This window comes from Sorex araneus, chromosome 8 (assembly GCF_027595985.1).
Source record: "Sorex araneus isolate mSorAra2 chromosome 8, mSorAra2.pri, whole genome shotgun sequence".
Lineage (NCBI taxonomy): Eukaryota > Metazoa > Chordata > Mammalia > Eulipotyphla > Soricidae > Sorex > Sorex araneus.
In genome coordinates, this window is record NC_073309.1 from 8696943 (window position 1) to 8714138 (window position 17196).

The window sequence follows — 17196 nt, forward strand, 5'->3', positions numbered from 1 at the left end:
GAAGTTAATAGGGTCTGGGAGTCTTTCTAGAACAGTCTAAACTATGGCTTGCAGTGTGAAAAGTGTAAAACAAAGACCATACTCTTGGCTAGAGTATGAAAGAGAAAAAAAATACACTTTTTCAAAAATCACATTTCTAGAAAAAATATAATGGTCCCCAAACTGAAGCTGACCGGAGGCAGAGAATTAGAAAACACATAAGGCCCATGACGCCCCCAGTCCCCTGTCACACCATGCTTTACTATATGCTGCATCTTGGTTCGAAGGCTGGAAGTAGCGCTGTGGTCCCTGCCTGCCACCTGCTTTTGTCCTCAAAACTGAACTGAGTGACCCCTGAACGTCTACAAAAGACGGGGCGCCGCGGGAAATACAACCGCAGAGCCTCCAGCCTGCCCCCGGGGGGGTTTTGCACTGGGGTGCACGGAGTCCTTCAGGGTGGCGCGGTCAGCAGGGGGGATGGGCACCGAAAGGCCACCATTCTCCCGTGCGGCCCGTCCCCGCCCTCTGCGGGGCCCCTCCCCGCGCGCAGCGTCCCGACCTGCTCTGCTCTGGGCAGCCGCTCGTTCTCCAGGGCCTGCTTCCAGTTCACGCCCTCGGGGTCGGGCATGGGGATGTTGATGAAAGGCACGCCCAGGTCCTTCTTGCCCTCGTGGTCCTCCTCGCCCTCGTCCCAGCCGTCGCTGTCCTTGTCCGGGATGCGCAGCTTCTCCAGGCGCTCGCGCTCGGCCTTCTCGCGCTCCTGGCGCTCCTTCTCGGCGCGCTCCTTCTCGGCCTTCTCGGCGCGCTCGCGGTCCCGGTCCTTGCGGCCCTTGCGGCCGCCCGTGGGCACCTGCCTCTGGTCGTCGGGCTCGTGCGCTGAGTCCTCGACGCCCGTGTGCTGCAGGAGCAAGCGCTGCTTGCGGTCCCAGTAGAGCAGCAGGCCCTGGATGTCCTTCAGCGTGAGCTCATAGTCCTTGAATCTCTGGGCCACGGACCTGTCGGTGTCCTTGGAGAGGTCGCCTTCGCTGTCCTCCGGCTCGGGGGCCTGAGGGATTCCCAGGTTGGCCTCCTTTTTCTTCTTGTTCGGATCCTCCTTCTCAGGCTGGGTCTGCTCCCGGATAGAGGCTTTTCTTTCCAGCAGCTCGGCCTTGGCCTCAGGCCGAGAAAAAGAAAGACCCTAGGGTACAAGAAGGCCAAGAGGGGAAGAACAGGGGTCTAAGCACCAAAGGGGTCGGGGGAGGGGGCCCTGGGGAGGGGTCCTGCAGGAGCTGGGTATGGGGTGGGGACACACCCGGTGATGCCCAGGGCTGACTCCTGGCAGGCTCCGGGCACTATATGGAATGCCCGGGATGGGACTGGTCACATGCAGGGTACATGCCCGAACCACTGTCCTGTTGCTCTAGTCTGGCCGCAGTAAATCTTGGCTGTGTCTGATTCTTACCCAGGCATGGGGCAGGGGCGGTCACAGACACTCGTGAGCACCTTTCTCCATTGCGGTCGGGCACTGAGCACCGGCTTTGGGGTCTCTCTTGGTTACAGCAGCAGGGCGAGGGTGGAGGTCGCTCCCCCGGGGCACCGTGGGTGGGCATTCGTGGTCTCTGCCCCCTGTGTATCTGTCACACCGTGGGTGACGGGGTGGGCGAGCAGGCCCCAAGCACAGGTAGGGCGGAGAGCAGCGCTCCCCCCAGCACTCTTTGCACAGGGTGAGGCCACTGTGCTGGGGCAGGGTGCCCCCCGCAGGGGACGCTACCTGGCGGCTGACCGTGGCATGTGACTTCTTGGGCTGCACTTCCTCCTTCCCCGGGGGCTTGGCCTTTTTGATCCTCCGCCGGAGCTCGTCTTCTTCCTTCTGCCGCTCCAGCTCCTGCTGCAGCTTCTTCTCGTGCTGCTCCTTCGCCAGCCTCTCCAGCTCCCTGAGCCAAGGAGGGAAAGGGGTCTGCGCTGCCCTCCCCGCCCCGCAGCCTCTGCCCAAGCCTCCCGGGGTCACACCCACTTCCCTGGCGCCCACCTTTTCTTCCTCTCCCGGAGTGCCTGCTGCACCTCCCGGTTGAAGATGGCCTTCTCCTCCTCCGTCATGGCATCGTACTCGTCCTCGTCCATGCTCTGCAGCCGCTCCTTCTCCTTCTCCAGCTCCTCCCTGCGCTTGTTCTCTGCAGGGGTGTGGGGGGCAGGCATGAAGGTGGGCCGGGCTGCGGGTCCCCAGTGCGGAGGGTCTGTGACCACTGGTCGCCCCGTCTGGGCGGGGACTTTCTGCATCCGCCTGGCTCCTTGCTGTGGTCACATCTGTACATCCACAGCCCACCCCACCTCACCTGCACTTTTAAAATTTTATGATGATATGAATATTGTGATCAAACGGGGGGGGGGGGGGCGACTGCCTCTGAGTTTTCAGGGCTCCCAGCCCTGAGATACGGTCACTGCCCCTGGAAGCTCTGCTGAGAGGGAGGGTCGGGGCAGAGACAGCTTAGAGCGCTGGAGCATCTGTGTGTGGGAGCCCCAATTTGGTCCCCAGCTCCACATCATCCCTCAACACCACTATGAGTGCGCCCTCCCCTCTCCCTCTCGCCCATAATAATGGCTCTGGAAGGGTCAGGAGACCAGGCAGAGTGGGGCTTTGCCTTCTTGCTCTTTCTTGGCTTTCTCCTGTGCCTTCATGACCGTGTAGTCCTGGGCCATGTTGAGCAGGTAGATGTGCTCCCGGTTGCCGATGGCCTTCAGCAGGGAGTGGAGGGTGCTTGTCATGTTGCGGGAGAAGAGGGTCTCCAGGCTGTTAAACACCACCCCTCGGTAGCAGTCGCTCAGCTGAAAGCAGGGCAAGCAGAGTCAGCACGCCCCCGTCCTGCAGGGACAGCCAGCACAGCCTCCCGGGACAGCCAGTGAGCCCCCGTCCTGCTGGGACGGCTCACAGGGAGGTGAGCTGAGTGGCCTGTGTCGTGCTGGGCGCTGCCCGGGGCCTGCTGCCCTGAGGAGTTGCCCTTAGGCTCCTCCTGCACTAACGGTGTCATCACAAAGCAAGAGGAAGAGAAAACTGCCTGACCGGTCCTCACAGCGTCGTATCACAAATACCTCCCATGGTCATATCAGCACCCCCCAGAGGATATATCGTTTCCATTCGGAGGATAACAGGATTCCTCGTGTGGGGGACAACCGGCATCCAGGGCAGTGCCTGCTGCGCCATCGGCCTCTTTCTTAGTGCTGCTGCAGGTCTGGTAAGAGAGCCGGGGAGCCTGGCCAGGGGAGTGTGGTGGCGGCCACTCCGGAGTTGCTGAGGCAGGGGCCGGGAGAGGACACAGGCGCAGGTTTAGTTCCTGTCTCACTCGGCTTCTGGCAGATGGTGGGTTTTGCCAGGTTCTCGGCTTTCAATCTGGGTGCCCGAAACAGGCCCCCCCCCCATGAAAACATCCCACAGCACCAGGAAACCCCGCAGGAGCCACCCCTCCTCTTCTGGGAACCTCAAAGTCCATCTTTGTTCTGTCCAACATGTGCGGACCCCTGGTGGCTCGCACTTGAATGGGATTTAACTAACGGCAACTCCAGGCCAGCAACAACATGTTAAATCGGAAACAGGGTGTGGGTCAGCTGTCCTGCAGAGGGAGGGCGGCCCCAGCGAGAGCTCTGCAAACGTAGCCGAGGTCCAGTAAGAGCTGCCCGGCCAGCCCCAGAGCCTCTGAGCTTAGTTTTGTTAACCCAACACCCATGCGAAAACCATTCTCAGTCCGAACAGCTGCTGTGAGTCTGGCTTTAAGAGTAGCATACAGGGGCTGGAGCGGTAGCACAGCGGGTAGGGTGTTTGCCTTGCACGTGGCCGACCCGGGTTCGAATCCCAGCATCCCATATGGTCCTCTGAGCACCGCCAGGGGTGATACCTGAGTACATGAGCCAGGAGTGACCCCTGTGCATCCGCCACGTGTGACCCAAAAAGAAAAAAAAAAGCAGCATACAGTGTCAAATAATCAGAACAACCTGAAGAAAACTTAAAAAAACTAGACTGCTAGTCAAAGCAACAGCTCACCTGGGCCTTTGCACTATGTGTTTTCCATCCCACACACCTTTTGTGTAGAACTGTAATTGTGCTTTTCAGACCAATTGATTATATGCTCCTTTCTTTATTACTGATGGGTTTATATTGTTCCCACTCCCATAGCAGTGCTCAGGGGTCCACACAGTATCAGGGATCGAACCAATGGCCTCACATAAGTAAGGCAATTGTTTGACCTTGGCCCTCATCATCTGCCCTTCTGACGTAACGACAAAATACACTACCTTGAATCACATTCAGTTCAAACTTACGAGGCCTCTGCCTTAAAGTCTGTCACATCCACTCCAGGGCTGTCCCCTGACTGGGTGTGGAGCCTGGAAACGTTTCCCGCGGCTCCTTGAGGAAGGCAGGGAGCTGGCAGCAGCTGGCTGAGGTGGGCATGGAATGCACAGGGCCCTCTGGAAGTCGAGCCAGTGACTGTCGAGCCAGCACCCTTCCTTGCCAAGACCCTGGGGTCCTGAGTGGCAGGGGCTTAGCCTGGGGCTCTGGCCCTGGGGCGCACGCACCTCGAGGCGATCGGACAGGATCTGGACGAACAGCTCCTCTGGGAGCACGCAGCTCATGAGCCCCGTTTCGCCGCCGATGCTGGTGCTGACGCTGAGCCGGCGCTGCGTGGGGCCTAAGGGGAGGGGGCTGGAGGAGATCTGTGGGGGTAGAAGGAGCGGAAGGTGAGTCCAGTCTGGTCCCCCAAGCTATGTGACCCTGGGGACACCACACTCTCTGTGCGAGGAAATATCTTCCTCAAAGAGCTGCTGCAAGTTTCCAGTGGGAACACAGGGGCATGGACAGACACAGACCAAGCGTGGGCCTTTGTTCATCCACCCCTTGGATGTTTACTGAGCACCTACTAAGCACCAGGAGTACAACGACAGGCAAAACCAGGACTGTTCTGTCCTGGGTCCTTGTGCTCAAATGACCTGGACAGAAGCAACACCTGCACCCACAAGTGGCGACATTGGTTCAGCAGCTCTGAGTGCCCGGGGGGTGCGAGGCATAGAGGGCGCGGGCTGTGGCTGGCAGAGAACAGCACCTCGAGGGATGTGGGTGCAGGAGACTCCCCCAAAGGAGCAGTGACCCCACTTCCTCAGGTGTGCACTGGGGGAGGGGAGCATGGGTGCCCCTCGAATGAGCCGAGGGACTGACACAGCCAGGTCAGTCACGATAATCAGCCGAGGCGCACTGGCCCACACAGCCCAGGCAAGGATTCTGAGTTTCTTCTGAGTTATGGGAAGCAATTTGGCTTGTTTTAGGCAGATAAAGGGCCTGAAGTTTATTTTATTTTGGGGCCACCCAGACTGTGCTCAGAGTTCACGCCTGGCGGGGCTCCAGGAGTCCTAGGGGGTGTCTTAGCTGCTGACGGTGAGGATAATGCCTCTTGAGACTAGACCAAAGCAAGCTGGAAGATCCCCATCCTGACTTAGATCCCTGTCAGTAAGCAGGGAACTGACCTGTTCAAGATTCCAGTGGCACTCATGGCCCCCCCGACCACCCCCAGGAGCTGTGCTGATCGCCCCCACCCTGCCCTTCCCGCCTCATCCACTGCCCTCTCAGTCCTCATGGGTGGACCGTGCCCTCGGACCCTCACTGGTGGACTGCCCACTCAGTCTCCAGAAACATCTGCTTGTGCCTCCACCTCCCCTCTCTGGGGAGACACTTTCTCGACCTGGGTCTGCTTCACTAACGACTCCAGTGCCCTCCTTCTCCTTCGCTGCCCGCAGAAGCCCACACTTGCTTCACCCTGTCCCGTCCCGCCTGTCCCGAAGCCGTCCACTGTCTGCCATGGGCGTTTCTGACTTCTTTACGACTCTCCGGAGTGCCCTGGAGCCCCACTGCCCTGGCCCCTACTTGGGGCTCCATCCTCAGCTTTCCCCTGCTGTTAGGGTGCGTCCCGACAGTGCTCCCCGTACTGTGCAGGCACCTTGGGTGGCGCGTCTCTGCCGCCGCGTGCGAACGCGCAGCTTCCCGGGCAGGAGGCTTTGACCTGCAGCCCCTGCAGCACCCCCTCGCCCCGGGTCCGACACGCAAAGGCACGGGGGGGCGGGGCGCACCTGCGGGGTGTCGGAGGAGTGCATGTGGTGCTGCTTCTGGGAGCCCGAGCCGTGGCTGTCGGCCTTGCCCTTGTTGAGCAGCACGCTCCCGCGCACCGGCTTGCCCTTGCCGTCCAGCGCCGCCAGCGTGGTTTCTGACGTCAGCTTGCCCAGCGTCTCGCTGCTCAGCCGCGTTTGCCCCGAGGTGGCCTCCTGGGCTAGGGGCGAGAGAGCCGGCTCGTGTGAGAGGCCACAGCGGGGCCTGCAGCGTGACTGGCCGGGGCCCACAGGCCTCCAGGCTCCTTTCTGTCCCCCCCCCCCATCCCCCCGACCCACCCCAGCCTCCAGCAGACAACGCTCTAGTCACTGTATTCCTCATCCACGTGTTTCCCAGGAAGCGGGCAGGTATTCCGCATCCACGTGTTTCCCAGGAAGCGGGCAGCCGTCCTCCTGCCCCCCAAGTCCCTGAGTGTCCTCCACCATCAGTGCTCCTCTCGGATTTGAGCCACACAGGCTTCTTCTGACTATGAGGCTCGGAACTCTCACTTTGAAGCCCGCCTGCTCCCGGCTCCCTCCCGTGGGAATGAGGCCACTCCTGCCAGTATTCTCCCATGGCTGTTTCTGCCTCCGGCTGCCCTTAGGAGCCAACTTTCCTCCTGACTCCCCCACAACCCCCCTGCTGGGCTGCTGCCCCGACACTCCCCTCCCTCCCACAGGAAGGCCCTGGGTGGAGAGGGCGGCCCGAGTTCGCTGTCCACTGGGCTGTGCGCAACTCTGGGGGAGCAAGAGAGGAGAGGGGAGCTGACCGCCTGGTCCCAGAAAGCCCGGGGCCCTGGCTCCTACCCGACTCCTCTCCTTCCTTCAGGGCCTGCTCGATGGCGGCCCGGATGCAGAGCTCGCGGGCCCGGATGCCCGGGAAGCTGCTGCTGTCGCAGATGGCATCCAGCATGATGGAGTCGATGTTTAGGCAGGCCGCGTTGTAGTACTTGGCCAGGTTGATGGCCGTGGCTGTCTTGCCTGTAGAGAAAGCTCAGGGGCTTCAGCGCCAGGGCTCTCATTTGCCCAGAGGCCCGGGCAGGGGCAGCCTCTAGGACGGGGTCTCTGCAAGGGCTCTGTTCCAGGTCTCGCCTGGGGCTGTGAGCAACCTGGAGGAGGAGGAGGAAGAGGAGGAAGAGGAGGAGGAGAGAGAGAAACAGAGAGACAGAGACAGACAGATAGACAGGCACAGAGTATGTGTATGCATGTGTGTGTGAGAGAGACAGAGACAGAAAGACACACACAGACACATAGACACACGGACAGAGTATGTGTGAGTGTGTGAGTGAGTGTGTGTGTGAGAGAAAAAGAGAGAGACAGACAGACACAAGAATATATGTATGCATGTGTGTGTGTGTAAGAGAGACAGAGACAGAGAGAAAGACATACACAGACACATAGACACACAGAGAGTGTGTGTGAGTGTGTGAGTGTGTGTGTGAGAGAGAGAGGGAGAGGGAGAGAGGGTGAGAGAGAGAAAGAGAGAGGGAAAGAGAGGGAGAGAGGGAGAGAGGGGGAGAGAGAGAGAGAGAGAGAAAGAGAGAGAGAGAGAGAGAGAGAGAGAGAGAGAGAGAGAGAGAGAGAGAGAGAGAGAGAGAGAGAGAAGTGCCTGCCAGGCTGCAGGGGGCAGTGGGGATACAGGGGACATCAGTGGTGGGAAGTGTACACTTGTGGAGGGATGGGTGATGGAACATTGTATGACTAAAAACTATCAGGAACAGCTTTGTAGCTGTGTAAAAAAAGAAACAAACTTAAAAGAAGTATAACAAGATTAAAAAAAGTGAGTTTTTCGGGGGCTGAAACGAGTACAGGGGCAGGGTGCTTGTCTTGCTCAAGGCCCATCCATTGTCGATCCCCGGCACCCCATACAATCCCCTGATCCCCTCCAGAAGTAATTCCTGAGCACTGAGCTAGGAGTAAGCCCTGAGTACAGTCAGGTGTGACCCCAAAAGAAAAATTTTAAAAAGTGAGCTTTACATATCCTCTAGGTCTCCCTGTGTCTGAGTCTAACGGGAAGGCTATTTTTGTTAAAAGATTAATGTGCGTTTACCTTTATTCCAAAGTGCTTGCTCATCTAAAAGTCAAGTTGGGGCTGGAGCGATAGCACAGTGGGTAGGGTGTTTTCCTTACACATGACTGACCAGGGTTCGATTCCCAGCATCCCATGTGGTCCCCCAAGCAACGCCAGGAGTAATTACTGAGTGCATGAACCAGAAATAACCTTTGTGCATCGCCAAGTGTGACCCCCCCCAAAAAAAAGTCAAGCAGAAAATCCAGAATTGTAGATAGAAAAAGAATCCATCATTTGCTCACCTATAGAGATGAACCCCTGCTTTCCTTTGAAGGCGGAGTTATATCTCATTGTGTCGTACTTGGTCCATTCATCCGCCCGCACACAGGTGGGCCGTGCACCCATCAGCTACTGTGAACAAGGCAGCTATGCACTTGGAACTCCCATAGCAGTGAGAGAGAACTGCACCAGCGTGCTGGGGCCTAATTCACCAGGGCCCTGCACTGAGTGATTTAGCTACTTTTTGCCTCTTTGTTTTAGGCCACACCCAGCGGTGCTTCCAGCTTACTCCTGACTCTGTGCTCAGGGATCACTCCTGGTGGTGCCTGGGGACCGTATGTAGTTGTGCTGTGGGTGGAACTGGGGTAGGATGCGCGTGAGGCAGGAGCCTAAATCCCTGTGCTCTCTCTGCAGCCTCCATTTATTCTGGAAGTAGTTTCATAGAGGGAGGATGCTAATTCTGAGAGTGTGAGATGACAGAGAGAGGAGAGGAGGGGTAGGGGAGGAGGGACCAAAAGTAAAGGAAATTTGTGCCCCCAAAGGATAGAGGCGACTCCAGAGAACAGTGCTGCAAAGTCGGGGAGAGACTCATGTCTGCAGAGTGAACGCCAGGGAGTACCAACTATTGACTGAAAAATACTCCTGATTGAAGCTTCAGTGGCCACTCGTCGTCATTCCTTCTACACGCTATAATTATTTTCCTAGGATAACGTTTTAGAAGATGTATATCGCCAAGTCAAAAGGTTTTCACTGACAATTTCAGGTGTGGGCCTTTAATGTGTTGATGTTTTTAAACCATTGAAAGGGGGGCCACTTGTAAATGGATGGACATGCTGAGTGAAATGAGTCAGAAGGAGAGGACAAAGAATGACTGACTGCACTCATTTGTGGGATATTAAAAACAGGAGCCAGAGGACTGGGCATGACTGGAAGCTGGCCACAAGTAATGTGGGGCTGGAGGGCAGTTAGGACAGAGAAGGGACCACTATGATCACTGTATCACTGTCATCCCGTTGTTCGTCGATTTACTCCAGCGGGCACAGTAATGTATGTCTCTATTACACTCAGCCCTGAGATTTTAGCAGCCTCTCCTTACTCGTCTTTCCCAACGATCGGAGGTTCTTTCAGGGTAATAATAATCGTAGCTGGAAATAATCACTCTGGACAAGAACTGAGTGCTGAAGGAGGTAAAGGATATGCATGATAACCTTTCAGTATCTGTATTGCAAGTCATACTGCCCAGAGGTAAGGGAGGTAAGGGAGGGAGGGAGGAGAGAGAGAGTGAAAGAGAGAGAGAGGGAGAGTGAGAGAGAGAGAGGAGAGAGAAATTGCCATAGAGGTGGGGGCTTGCAGGGAAACTGGGGGCATTGGTGATGGGGAAAATGCACTGGTGAACTGATGGGTGTTGGAACATTGTATGACTGAACCCCAGTCATGAACAACTTTGTAACTGTGTATCTCATGGTGATTCAATAATTAAAAACAGATAAATTAGGATATTAAAAAAATAAAGGAGGGGCCAGAGCGATAGTGTAGTGGTTACAGCACTTGCTCTGCACGCGGCTGACCTGGGTTCCATCCCTGGCACCCCCTGTGGTCCTGAGAGCACCACCAAGACTGATCCCTGAACACCCAGTCAGGGATAAACCCCAAACACCGCTGGGAGTGGCCCCCAGAGAAAATAATAAACCACTGAAAGAATCAGGACGGGTGTTCCCCATCCCTTCTGTCACTGTGTCTGCGGTTGCTCTCCTTCACTTCATGCATTGGGGGATAATGCTTTGCTCTACGCGTGTTTCAAACAGAGGAGCCTCTCTTGCCCCAAGCTCGAGGCATACCTGACAGGGGTGTCCCGTGGACAATGATGACGATGCCCTTCCGGTTCTTGGCCATGCGGGCTTCGGGGGAGATGTCGATGCCCAGGTAGCGGGCGATGGCCTTGTTCACTGGGTTGCTCTCCACTTCGCCGACTTCCTCTGTGGAGTGGCTGTCCAAGCTCTGGTTCTTATCTACTGCAACAGAAGGTGCCCGAGTATGGGCTTGCACTGGGTGTGCCACAGCGACAGTGACACGGGCTCTGAGGGAGAGCAGCGACTTTCCTCATGCAGGTACTGGGGTTGTCTTTTGTTTTAGAGTCACATTCAGCAGTATGTGTGTGTGTGTGTGTGTGTGTGTGTGTGTGTGTGTGTGTAGTACTGGCGGTTGAAACAGGGGTGTCTGGTGCACATGGCACACACGCAGGCTGCCAAGCTGGCTCTCTGGCCCGGCTCTGACTGAGTCCCAGGTCTGGGAACGTCTCCTGTGGGAAAGAGCTACACTGGGAACACGGCTCAGAGGGAACTGGCTGACACAGGCCTGCAGGAAGCCCGTCCCACAGGAGTGCCCGGCAGGGCTCGGGGACTGCATGGTTATGGACAGGGAGCCCTTGAGTGTCCCCTGGCTCGGCAGGGCCGGCCACCCATGCAGGGAGGGGCTCCTTCACCTTGGAACAACATTTTCTCCAGGCTCTCCTCATCGTCCTCTTCCTCAGCATAGATTTTGGAATCAACCATGGCGATGTGCCGCTCTTCTATGTTGGATGTAACGGACACGCCCTGGCTGAGGGACGTCCGCTTCGTGCTGCCTGAGGTGCCGTGGTCTGACAGGGGCATGTCATCGTCATCTGGCCGGGAGTGAAGGACAGCGCGGAGTTGGCAGAGGGGCCGGGGAGACGTGTGGGGAAGGAGCGGGAGGTGATGCAGCTGGTGACCACACCCTGGGCATTGCATGCGGCTGGACCCACATGGTCCCACAAGTACGCCAGGACTGATCCTGAGGGCAGTCAGGAGGAAGCCCCGAGTACCACCAGGTGATGCCCAAAAAGAAAATAAAAACAAACCGCTGAAAGAATACAAGACAGGAAGCGAGAACCGCAGTCCTTTGGGGGTCCAAGTTTCTCTGCCTTTCTATATGGTAACACTACTATAGCCCCCCCCCCTCCAAATTAATCTTCTGGTTGGCTCCAGAGAAGTTAGGGCAAAGAAAGAGATGGGGGAAACGGCAGCTTAATTTATGGCGCCAGAAAAGGACCACAGCTGTTTAGGTTTTATTTTATTTTTTCCCTTTTTGGCTTTTGAGTCACACCCGGCAGTGCTCAGGGATGACTCCTGGTGAGGTTTGGAAACCATATGGGGTGCCAGCTATCGAACCCTGACAGGCTATGTACAGACCAGGCTGAAACTTCTGTGCTATCCCTCCTGCCCCTTTACTTTTTACTTTAATGCAACTGTAAATGTTACCCTTTAGATCTGAACCTGGCGCCTTCTATGGAGACCCCGTGGAGACCCCAGCCTTTGCTTCAGCACACAGACCCTTCCCCGGAACCCCCGTCCTTCCGTGTCAGTGGCTGTGCCCATTGCCAGCAAACACCATGATCCCTTGTCCCCATCAAGGCTCGGGAGGCGAGAATGGGGCTCTCGGGAGCGAGAGTGGCGGGCGGGGCGTGCAGTCTGGGCTCCTCGAGGGGCAACGCACACGCACCGAGCACAGGCTGAGCGGGGCGCCTGCCCAGTCCTCACCGTTGTCCTGGGCCAGGTTCTCCAGGTACTTCATCTTCATCTGCTCCTCCCTGGAGCGCTTCACCTCCTTGTAGTACTCGTAGATCTCGGGGGGCAGCTTCTCGCCCGGCGGGCGGGGGGGCAGCAGCAGGGTGTTGTAGGCGTCGTAGCCCTTCAGCATTCGCAGGATCTGCAGGGAGGTGCCGCTCTGTTCCTGGGGTGCTCGCCCTGACTGGGGGGGGGCGGGCGGGGGGCATGCTGGGTGTGTGCACGAACTGTCTGGGTTCCCAAGGGCAGGGTCCTCATTGTGACCTCCTCTTCATAGAGAGGCAGAGTCTTCACTGAGCTCCACTGAATCTGCGCGTTGCACACGTGAAGGAACTTACCCTGCCCACTGCACTATCTCTCTGGCCTCCCACAGTCTATTTTTTTTTTTTGCTTTTTGGGTCACACCTGGTGATGCACAGGGGTCACTCCTGGCTCTGCACTCAGGAATTACCCCTGGCGGTGCTCAGGGGACCATATGGGATGATGGGAATCGAACCTGGGTCGGCCATGTGCAAGGCAAATGCCCTACCCGCTGTGCTATCACTCCAGCCCCCCAGAGTCTATTTTTTTTTTAAAAGATCCAAATCTATGCCGTCTGAGAGAAACTCACCTAAATATAATGATCACTGTTACACAGTTCCTAGTGTAGAATTTTATCCATGAACACACGCTTCATTTCTCAATTAGTGTTTTGAATTGTATAGTGATGACAAAGCAGCAACAAACTGTGCGGGTCGAGGCCAGTGGGGCGGGAAGGGTGACCAAAGGGATCCTTCTTAAGACAATGAGGGTGAGGAAAGGGGTCAGGGAGGAAGGGCAGAGAGCCAGTGGGAGGGAGCATGTCCCATGACAGCGGTGGCTGTGGAGAGGCGTGCCGAGAACGCCGGCCTCCGCTTACCTTCTCTTCTACCAGGTACTGCTGGTCAAATTCTAAGGAGTAAAACTCGATGGGGAAGTTGCAGGGATTCTTCACCACCACCTCTATCTCGTCTCCAGGGGCGAAAGGCAGCAGGGGCCCCAGCTCCAGGATGGAGGGGCTGAATTCCAAGCGCGGCTCGAGGCCCCAGCCCTGCGCCAGCAGTGGGAGCCTCTGGGAACTCTGCGAGATCTGGAACACCAGGGTTTGACTGTAGAACTTCTGGAAGACAGGACAGAACAGCCAACTCCAGTGTGGGTCTGCAAACCATCGGTCCCCGGGAGACAGACAGAGAAGGTTTCTCCTGTGGTCGCTGCACACCCTTTATAGGACCGTATCCGCATGCTGGGTCCTATAAAGGGTCACTCCTCCTCACTGGCCGAGGGAAGCTCAGGGTGCCATGCTCAGAGCCTCCAGACTCCCGTGTGCCCCGCTGTATAAAGGCCCCAGGTCCCTGGCTCCTGGGTAGGGATCACCGTGACAGGTGCATTCTGTTCATTTCCTCGTTTCCCAGTGTGACCAAACCCCATTCTCCACCAGCACAAGCTGGGTCAACAGCTTTCTTGCCCTTCTACTGTCAGTGTTTGACACCCTGCCCCCCACCCCCACCCCAGCAGTTGGCTTGCGCCCAAATCCTCGAGATCTCTTGGAGATTTTCTTTAGTGCCATGCACAGAGGTTCTCAGGGCTTACTCATGGCTATGTGCTCAGGGAGCCCCTGGCGGGGCTTAGGGGACCCTATGGGGTGCCTGGGATCAAACCCAGTCAGCCGTGTGCAAGGCACACACCCTGCCACTGTACTACCACTCCGACCTCTCTTGGAGATTCCGAATGAGCATATTTCCGTTATTTGAGGGCAGAGGTAAGCGGTGGGTTGGGGGGATCAGCTGGGACAATCTGTTCCACGAGCGGTTAGTGGTACCAACTACCCTCCCCTGGCCTCAGACGCCTGTTAAGAGCAGAGCCATTCAAGAGACCTTGACTCACTAGGGTAGGGCTGGGATTCTGCACATTTGACTGGAGGCCCACTGGGTTCTTCTGTGGGTCTGGAGGCCATGGCTTCACATGATTTGTAGGATATCTTAGTGCAAGCCCGGGAGGGAACATCAGATGGAGTGAATGTGTAAGGACATGTGGACACATGTAGAAAGATATCTTTTGAAGGCAATAAAAGAACAAACCACTGGCTAAGAGGTTGCCTGGAAAGCGGTGGGCTCAGGACCATCTGACCCGGACATGTATATTTTTATTTATTTTTATGGATATTTCTAAAACATTTTATTCATTTTCCAACGAAGTTTTTTTTTGGCTTGTTTTGTTGGGTCATGCTCAGGGGTTACTTCTGGCTCTGCACTCAGGAATTACTCCTGGAGATGCTCGGGGGACCATATAGGATGCTGAGGATTGAACCCGAGGTCGGCCATGTGCAATCGCTTCGGCCCCTAACAAAATAATCTGGACCTTCTAAGAGTTCTTTGAATGGTCCTTGCTGGTTCTCTGAGCTGCAGGCCTCGGTGGGGAAGGGGCTGTGGTCAGACGGCTTGGGGGTCATTGGCTGAGAACTTCCTCTCCCACACCGACTTCCTCCAGCATCAACCCGGCAACTGTGCAACTGTGTTTGCTTCATTTTGGGGCCACTGTCGGTGTTCAGGGACTTCTCCTGGCTCTGTGTTTGGGGGTCACTCCCTGTGTCAGGTGGACTACCCTTGCATTCTGCCTGTTTGTAAAATACTATGTTTGCTCCCTCATTTAGTAAAACATACCAAATCTTGGGGAGGCAGTAATAACAACTATTCCAATTCTCTTCTATTTAAAGAGGCTGGGGGGATGTTCTAACATGCTAGAAACGGGCTTGATTTCAGAGTCAGATTCAAAGTCTCTGCTTTGCCTCTTGTGTTGCAGTCTCACGCCCTTCCTCAAGCCACTAGCAGCTAGATGGGAAGTGGACCATGGGTATTCTATAAAACTCAAATTTCTCCTTCTTCTTCTTTGTTAAAAAGAATACAAAAATAAAACAAAACCAAAATAAAACCTAGCTCCCAAATGCCTTAAGCTTTGTATGAAATTCTTTACGGTGTAACCTCTTGAGGTCCCTCCTGTGGTCAGAGGATTTTATTATTTTTCACCAAGTTCTTTGCTAATGGTATTCACAAAAGAAACATTTGTGAGACCCAGGGAGACTGTCCACCAGGAAGTACTTATTATTATATTATTTTCACAACTCCCTGCAATAATAGTTAAAATAGTTGGACAACATGCAGAGCTATATGCTCTGTGTTTTATTCACAGTAATTCATTTAATCTTCAAAATGACCCTACGAAGTAACTATTGTGGGTTGATAATGTTTTACTTGAAATTCTAGAGGCAAAGTTTTTTAAATTTAATTTTTTTTAAGTACACACAGTGCACATAGCCTCATATTCTCAGCAGGCCAGGGCCCCTGTAACCAAACATGCAGTATTTCTATAATTGCAATCTTTAAAAAATTTTTTAAATTTAAAATTCTTTTAAATAATTAGATAGGAGTGATTAGGGTGTTGTGTGGTTGCAATCTTTAAGTGCAAATGTAGCAGGCCCAGAAATGTTAAATAGTTCCACATGGGTTCAGAGGGACTTGTGTGCCTGATCAGTTAGGGTCTAAAACTTATGTGATTTTTTTTCCTGAATTTTTGGAGCTTATTGTATTTCGGGATTGCCATGTTATTTTATTTTTCATTTTTGCTCTGAGCAGATGGGGTCTTAGTGAGGCTGTGTGCTCTGCCCAGAGCATCCCAGCGCTAAGGTTGAAGCCAAATACTGCCCAGGTCTGCTCCTGCAAGTCTGTGCGTTAGGAACTGTCAGCTGATGGTGGAGCTGCTGCTCTTACCCAGCAGGCCACGCGCCTCCTTGCCAGAGACCCCTGAGCCTAGATTTGGCATGGGCGGGAGGCACGGATGACTCGAAGTTTCCAGAGAGACCCAGCTGAGCCTTGGAGTAGCAGAGTGGGGGTGGGGGAAACAGTCCTGGTAGCTTACCTCCTCTTTGGGCATGAACTTCACCTGCACGTTGAACCTCTCGCAAGGATCCAAGATCCCAGAAGTGGGCTGGATCTCAAAGATCCGAGCCTTCGGCTTAAACTCAGCACACAGTCTTCGTCTTAAGTACTTGGGCATGTGCTTCTCCAGCTGGTTAATAGATGGGAGACAATTAGTGACAGTCTTCCACGGAGAATGGGTGTACCCATCTTCCTCATGACTCCCCTCCCCCTCTGCTAGGACCCAGCTGGCAGGCGGTGTTTGGGTGCAGGGGCAGGAGGTGAAGCAGACATTCACCAAAGTGTTCCCTGACATGCCCTGGGGTGCCAGGCAGAGGGCCTAGATTTTAATCTGTGGGTGATGGAAGTCTTGGGAGTGGAGAGCATGATGAGGAGCATGAAAATGAAAGTGGAGAGGGAAGTGGTGGGTGGCCATGCCTGGGCCACCACTCGCTTACCTTGTTCACAGGCTTCGAGACGCTGACAAACCATTCACAGGGGACTTGGTGCTGGTTGGACAGCTGGATGGTCTCCACGAGGCACTGTCCACACTGGATTGCGGCAAACTCTACCTTTCCGCAGGACAGCGTCATGGCGGGGATGAGCACCTTGGCTTGGAGTAAAATGTAAACTGTGGGTCCTCCTACCACCTGGGGCAGACATAAGATCGAAATGACCACATGGCCTGGGGACTGGGGAGAATCGGGGGGCTCCTGGGGTGGGGACGGGGGGGGCAGCTGAGCCGGAAGCTGGGCCTGAGTCCTCACCTTGATGGGCAGGAGGATTTCCTTGCTCCCCACTGAGTGAGTGGTCCCTTGGGTGTCAAATCTCACTTCAAAGGTTTCTGTTTCGCAGTAAGGCAGGTTCTTGACCCGGTCGAGCTCCGTGCTGAAGCCTGGAGCAAGACAGACAGGGCTCCTTCGTGGGAGAGAGGCAGAGCCAGTGTGTTCTCTCAACTCATCCCAGAGGGGCAGGACCGACACACCAGAAGGCCAGTGCAGACAGGAGCTTCTACACTGCCTCCGGGAATGGCGAAGGGCAGTAGGAAGGGGGACCCCGCCAGGTTACCTGTGTCGTGAAGGACGCGTTTGTCCGCGTGGAAAGACACTGGGAAGTGACTGGTGTTGGTGATCCTGATGATGTGGGTTCGGATGTCCCCGAGGATGATGTAGCCGAAGTCCAGGATGTACTCTGGCAGCTGGACTCTGAAACAGCCCACAAGCTCTCCTTAGCAGTCGCCTTCAAAGCGTGAGGCTTTCGCCTACTTCAGCGCCTGGTCCCTGTCTACGGAGGGGAAGACAGCTCATATCCC

At 55.5% G+C, this 17196-nt stretch overlaps 1 protein-coding gene across 1 annotated transcript in view; it reads right to left on the bottom strand.

Moving 5' to 3' along the window:
- HYDIN (HYDIN axonemal central pair apparatus protein) overlaps positions 1-17196 on the bottom strand; it is a 273502-nt gene that overhangs the window by 50341 nt on the left and 205965 nt on the right. Inside the window, exons 32-46 of the mRNA XM_055145713.1 lie at positions 16953-17089; positions 16652-16779; positions 16343-16534; positions 15886-16035; positions 12854-13093; positions 11929-12097; positions 10854-11033; positions 10210-10383; positions 6889-7062; positions 6067-6263; positions 4525-4662; positions 2598-2781; positions 1988-2129; positions 1730-1892; positions 539-1156 (exon numbers count right to left, since the gene is read on the bottom strand). Coding sequence (XP_055001688.1) covers positions 539-1156; positions 1730-1892; positions 1988-2129; positions 2598-2781; positions 4525-4662; positions 6067-6263; positions 6889-7062; positions 10210-10383; positions 10854-11033; positions 11929-12097; positions 12854-13093; positions 15886-16035; positions 16343-16534; positions 16652-16779; positions 16953-17089 — 2986 coding nt within the window. The remainder of the gene's footprint in view (positions 1-538; positions 1157-1729; positions 1893-1987; positions 2130-2597; positions 2782-4524; positions 4663-6066; positions 6264-6888; positions 7063-10209; positions 10384-10853; positions 11034-11928; positions 12098-12853; positions 13094-15885; positions 16036-16342; positions 16535-16651; positions 16780-16952; positions 17090-17196) is intronic.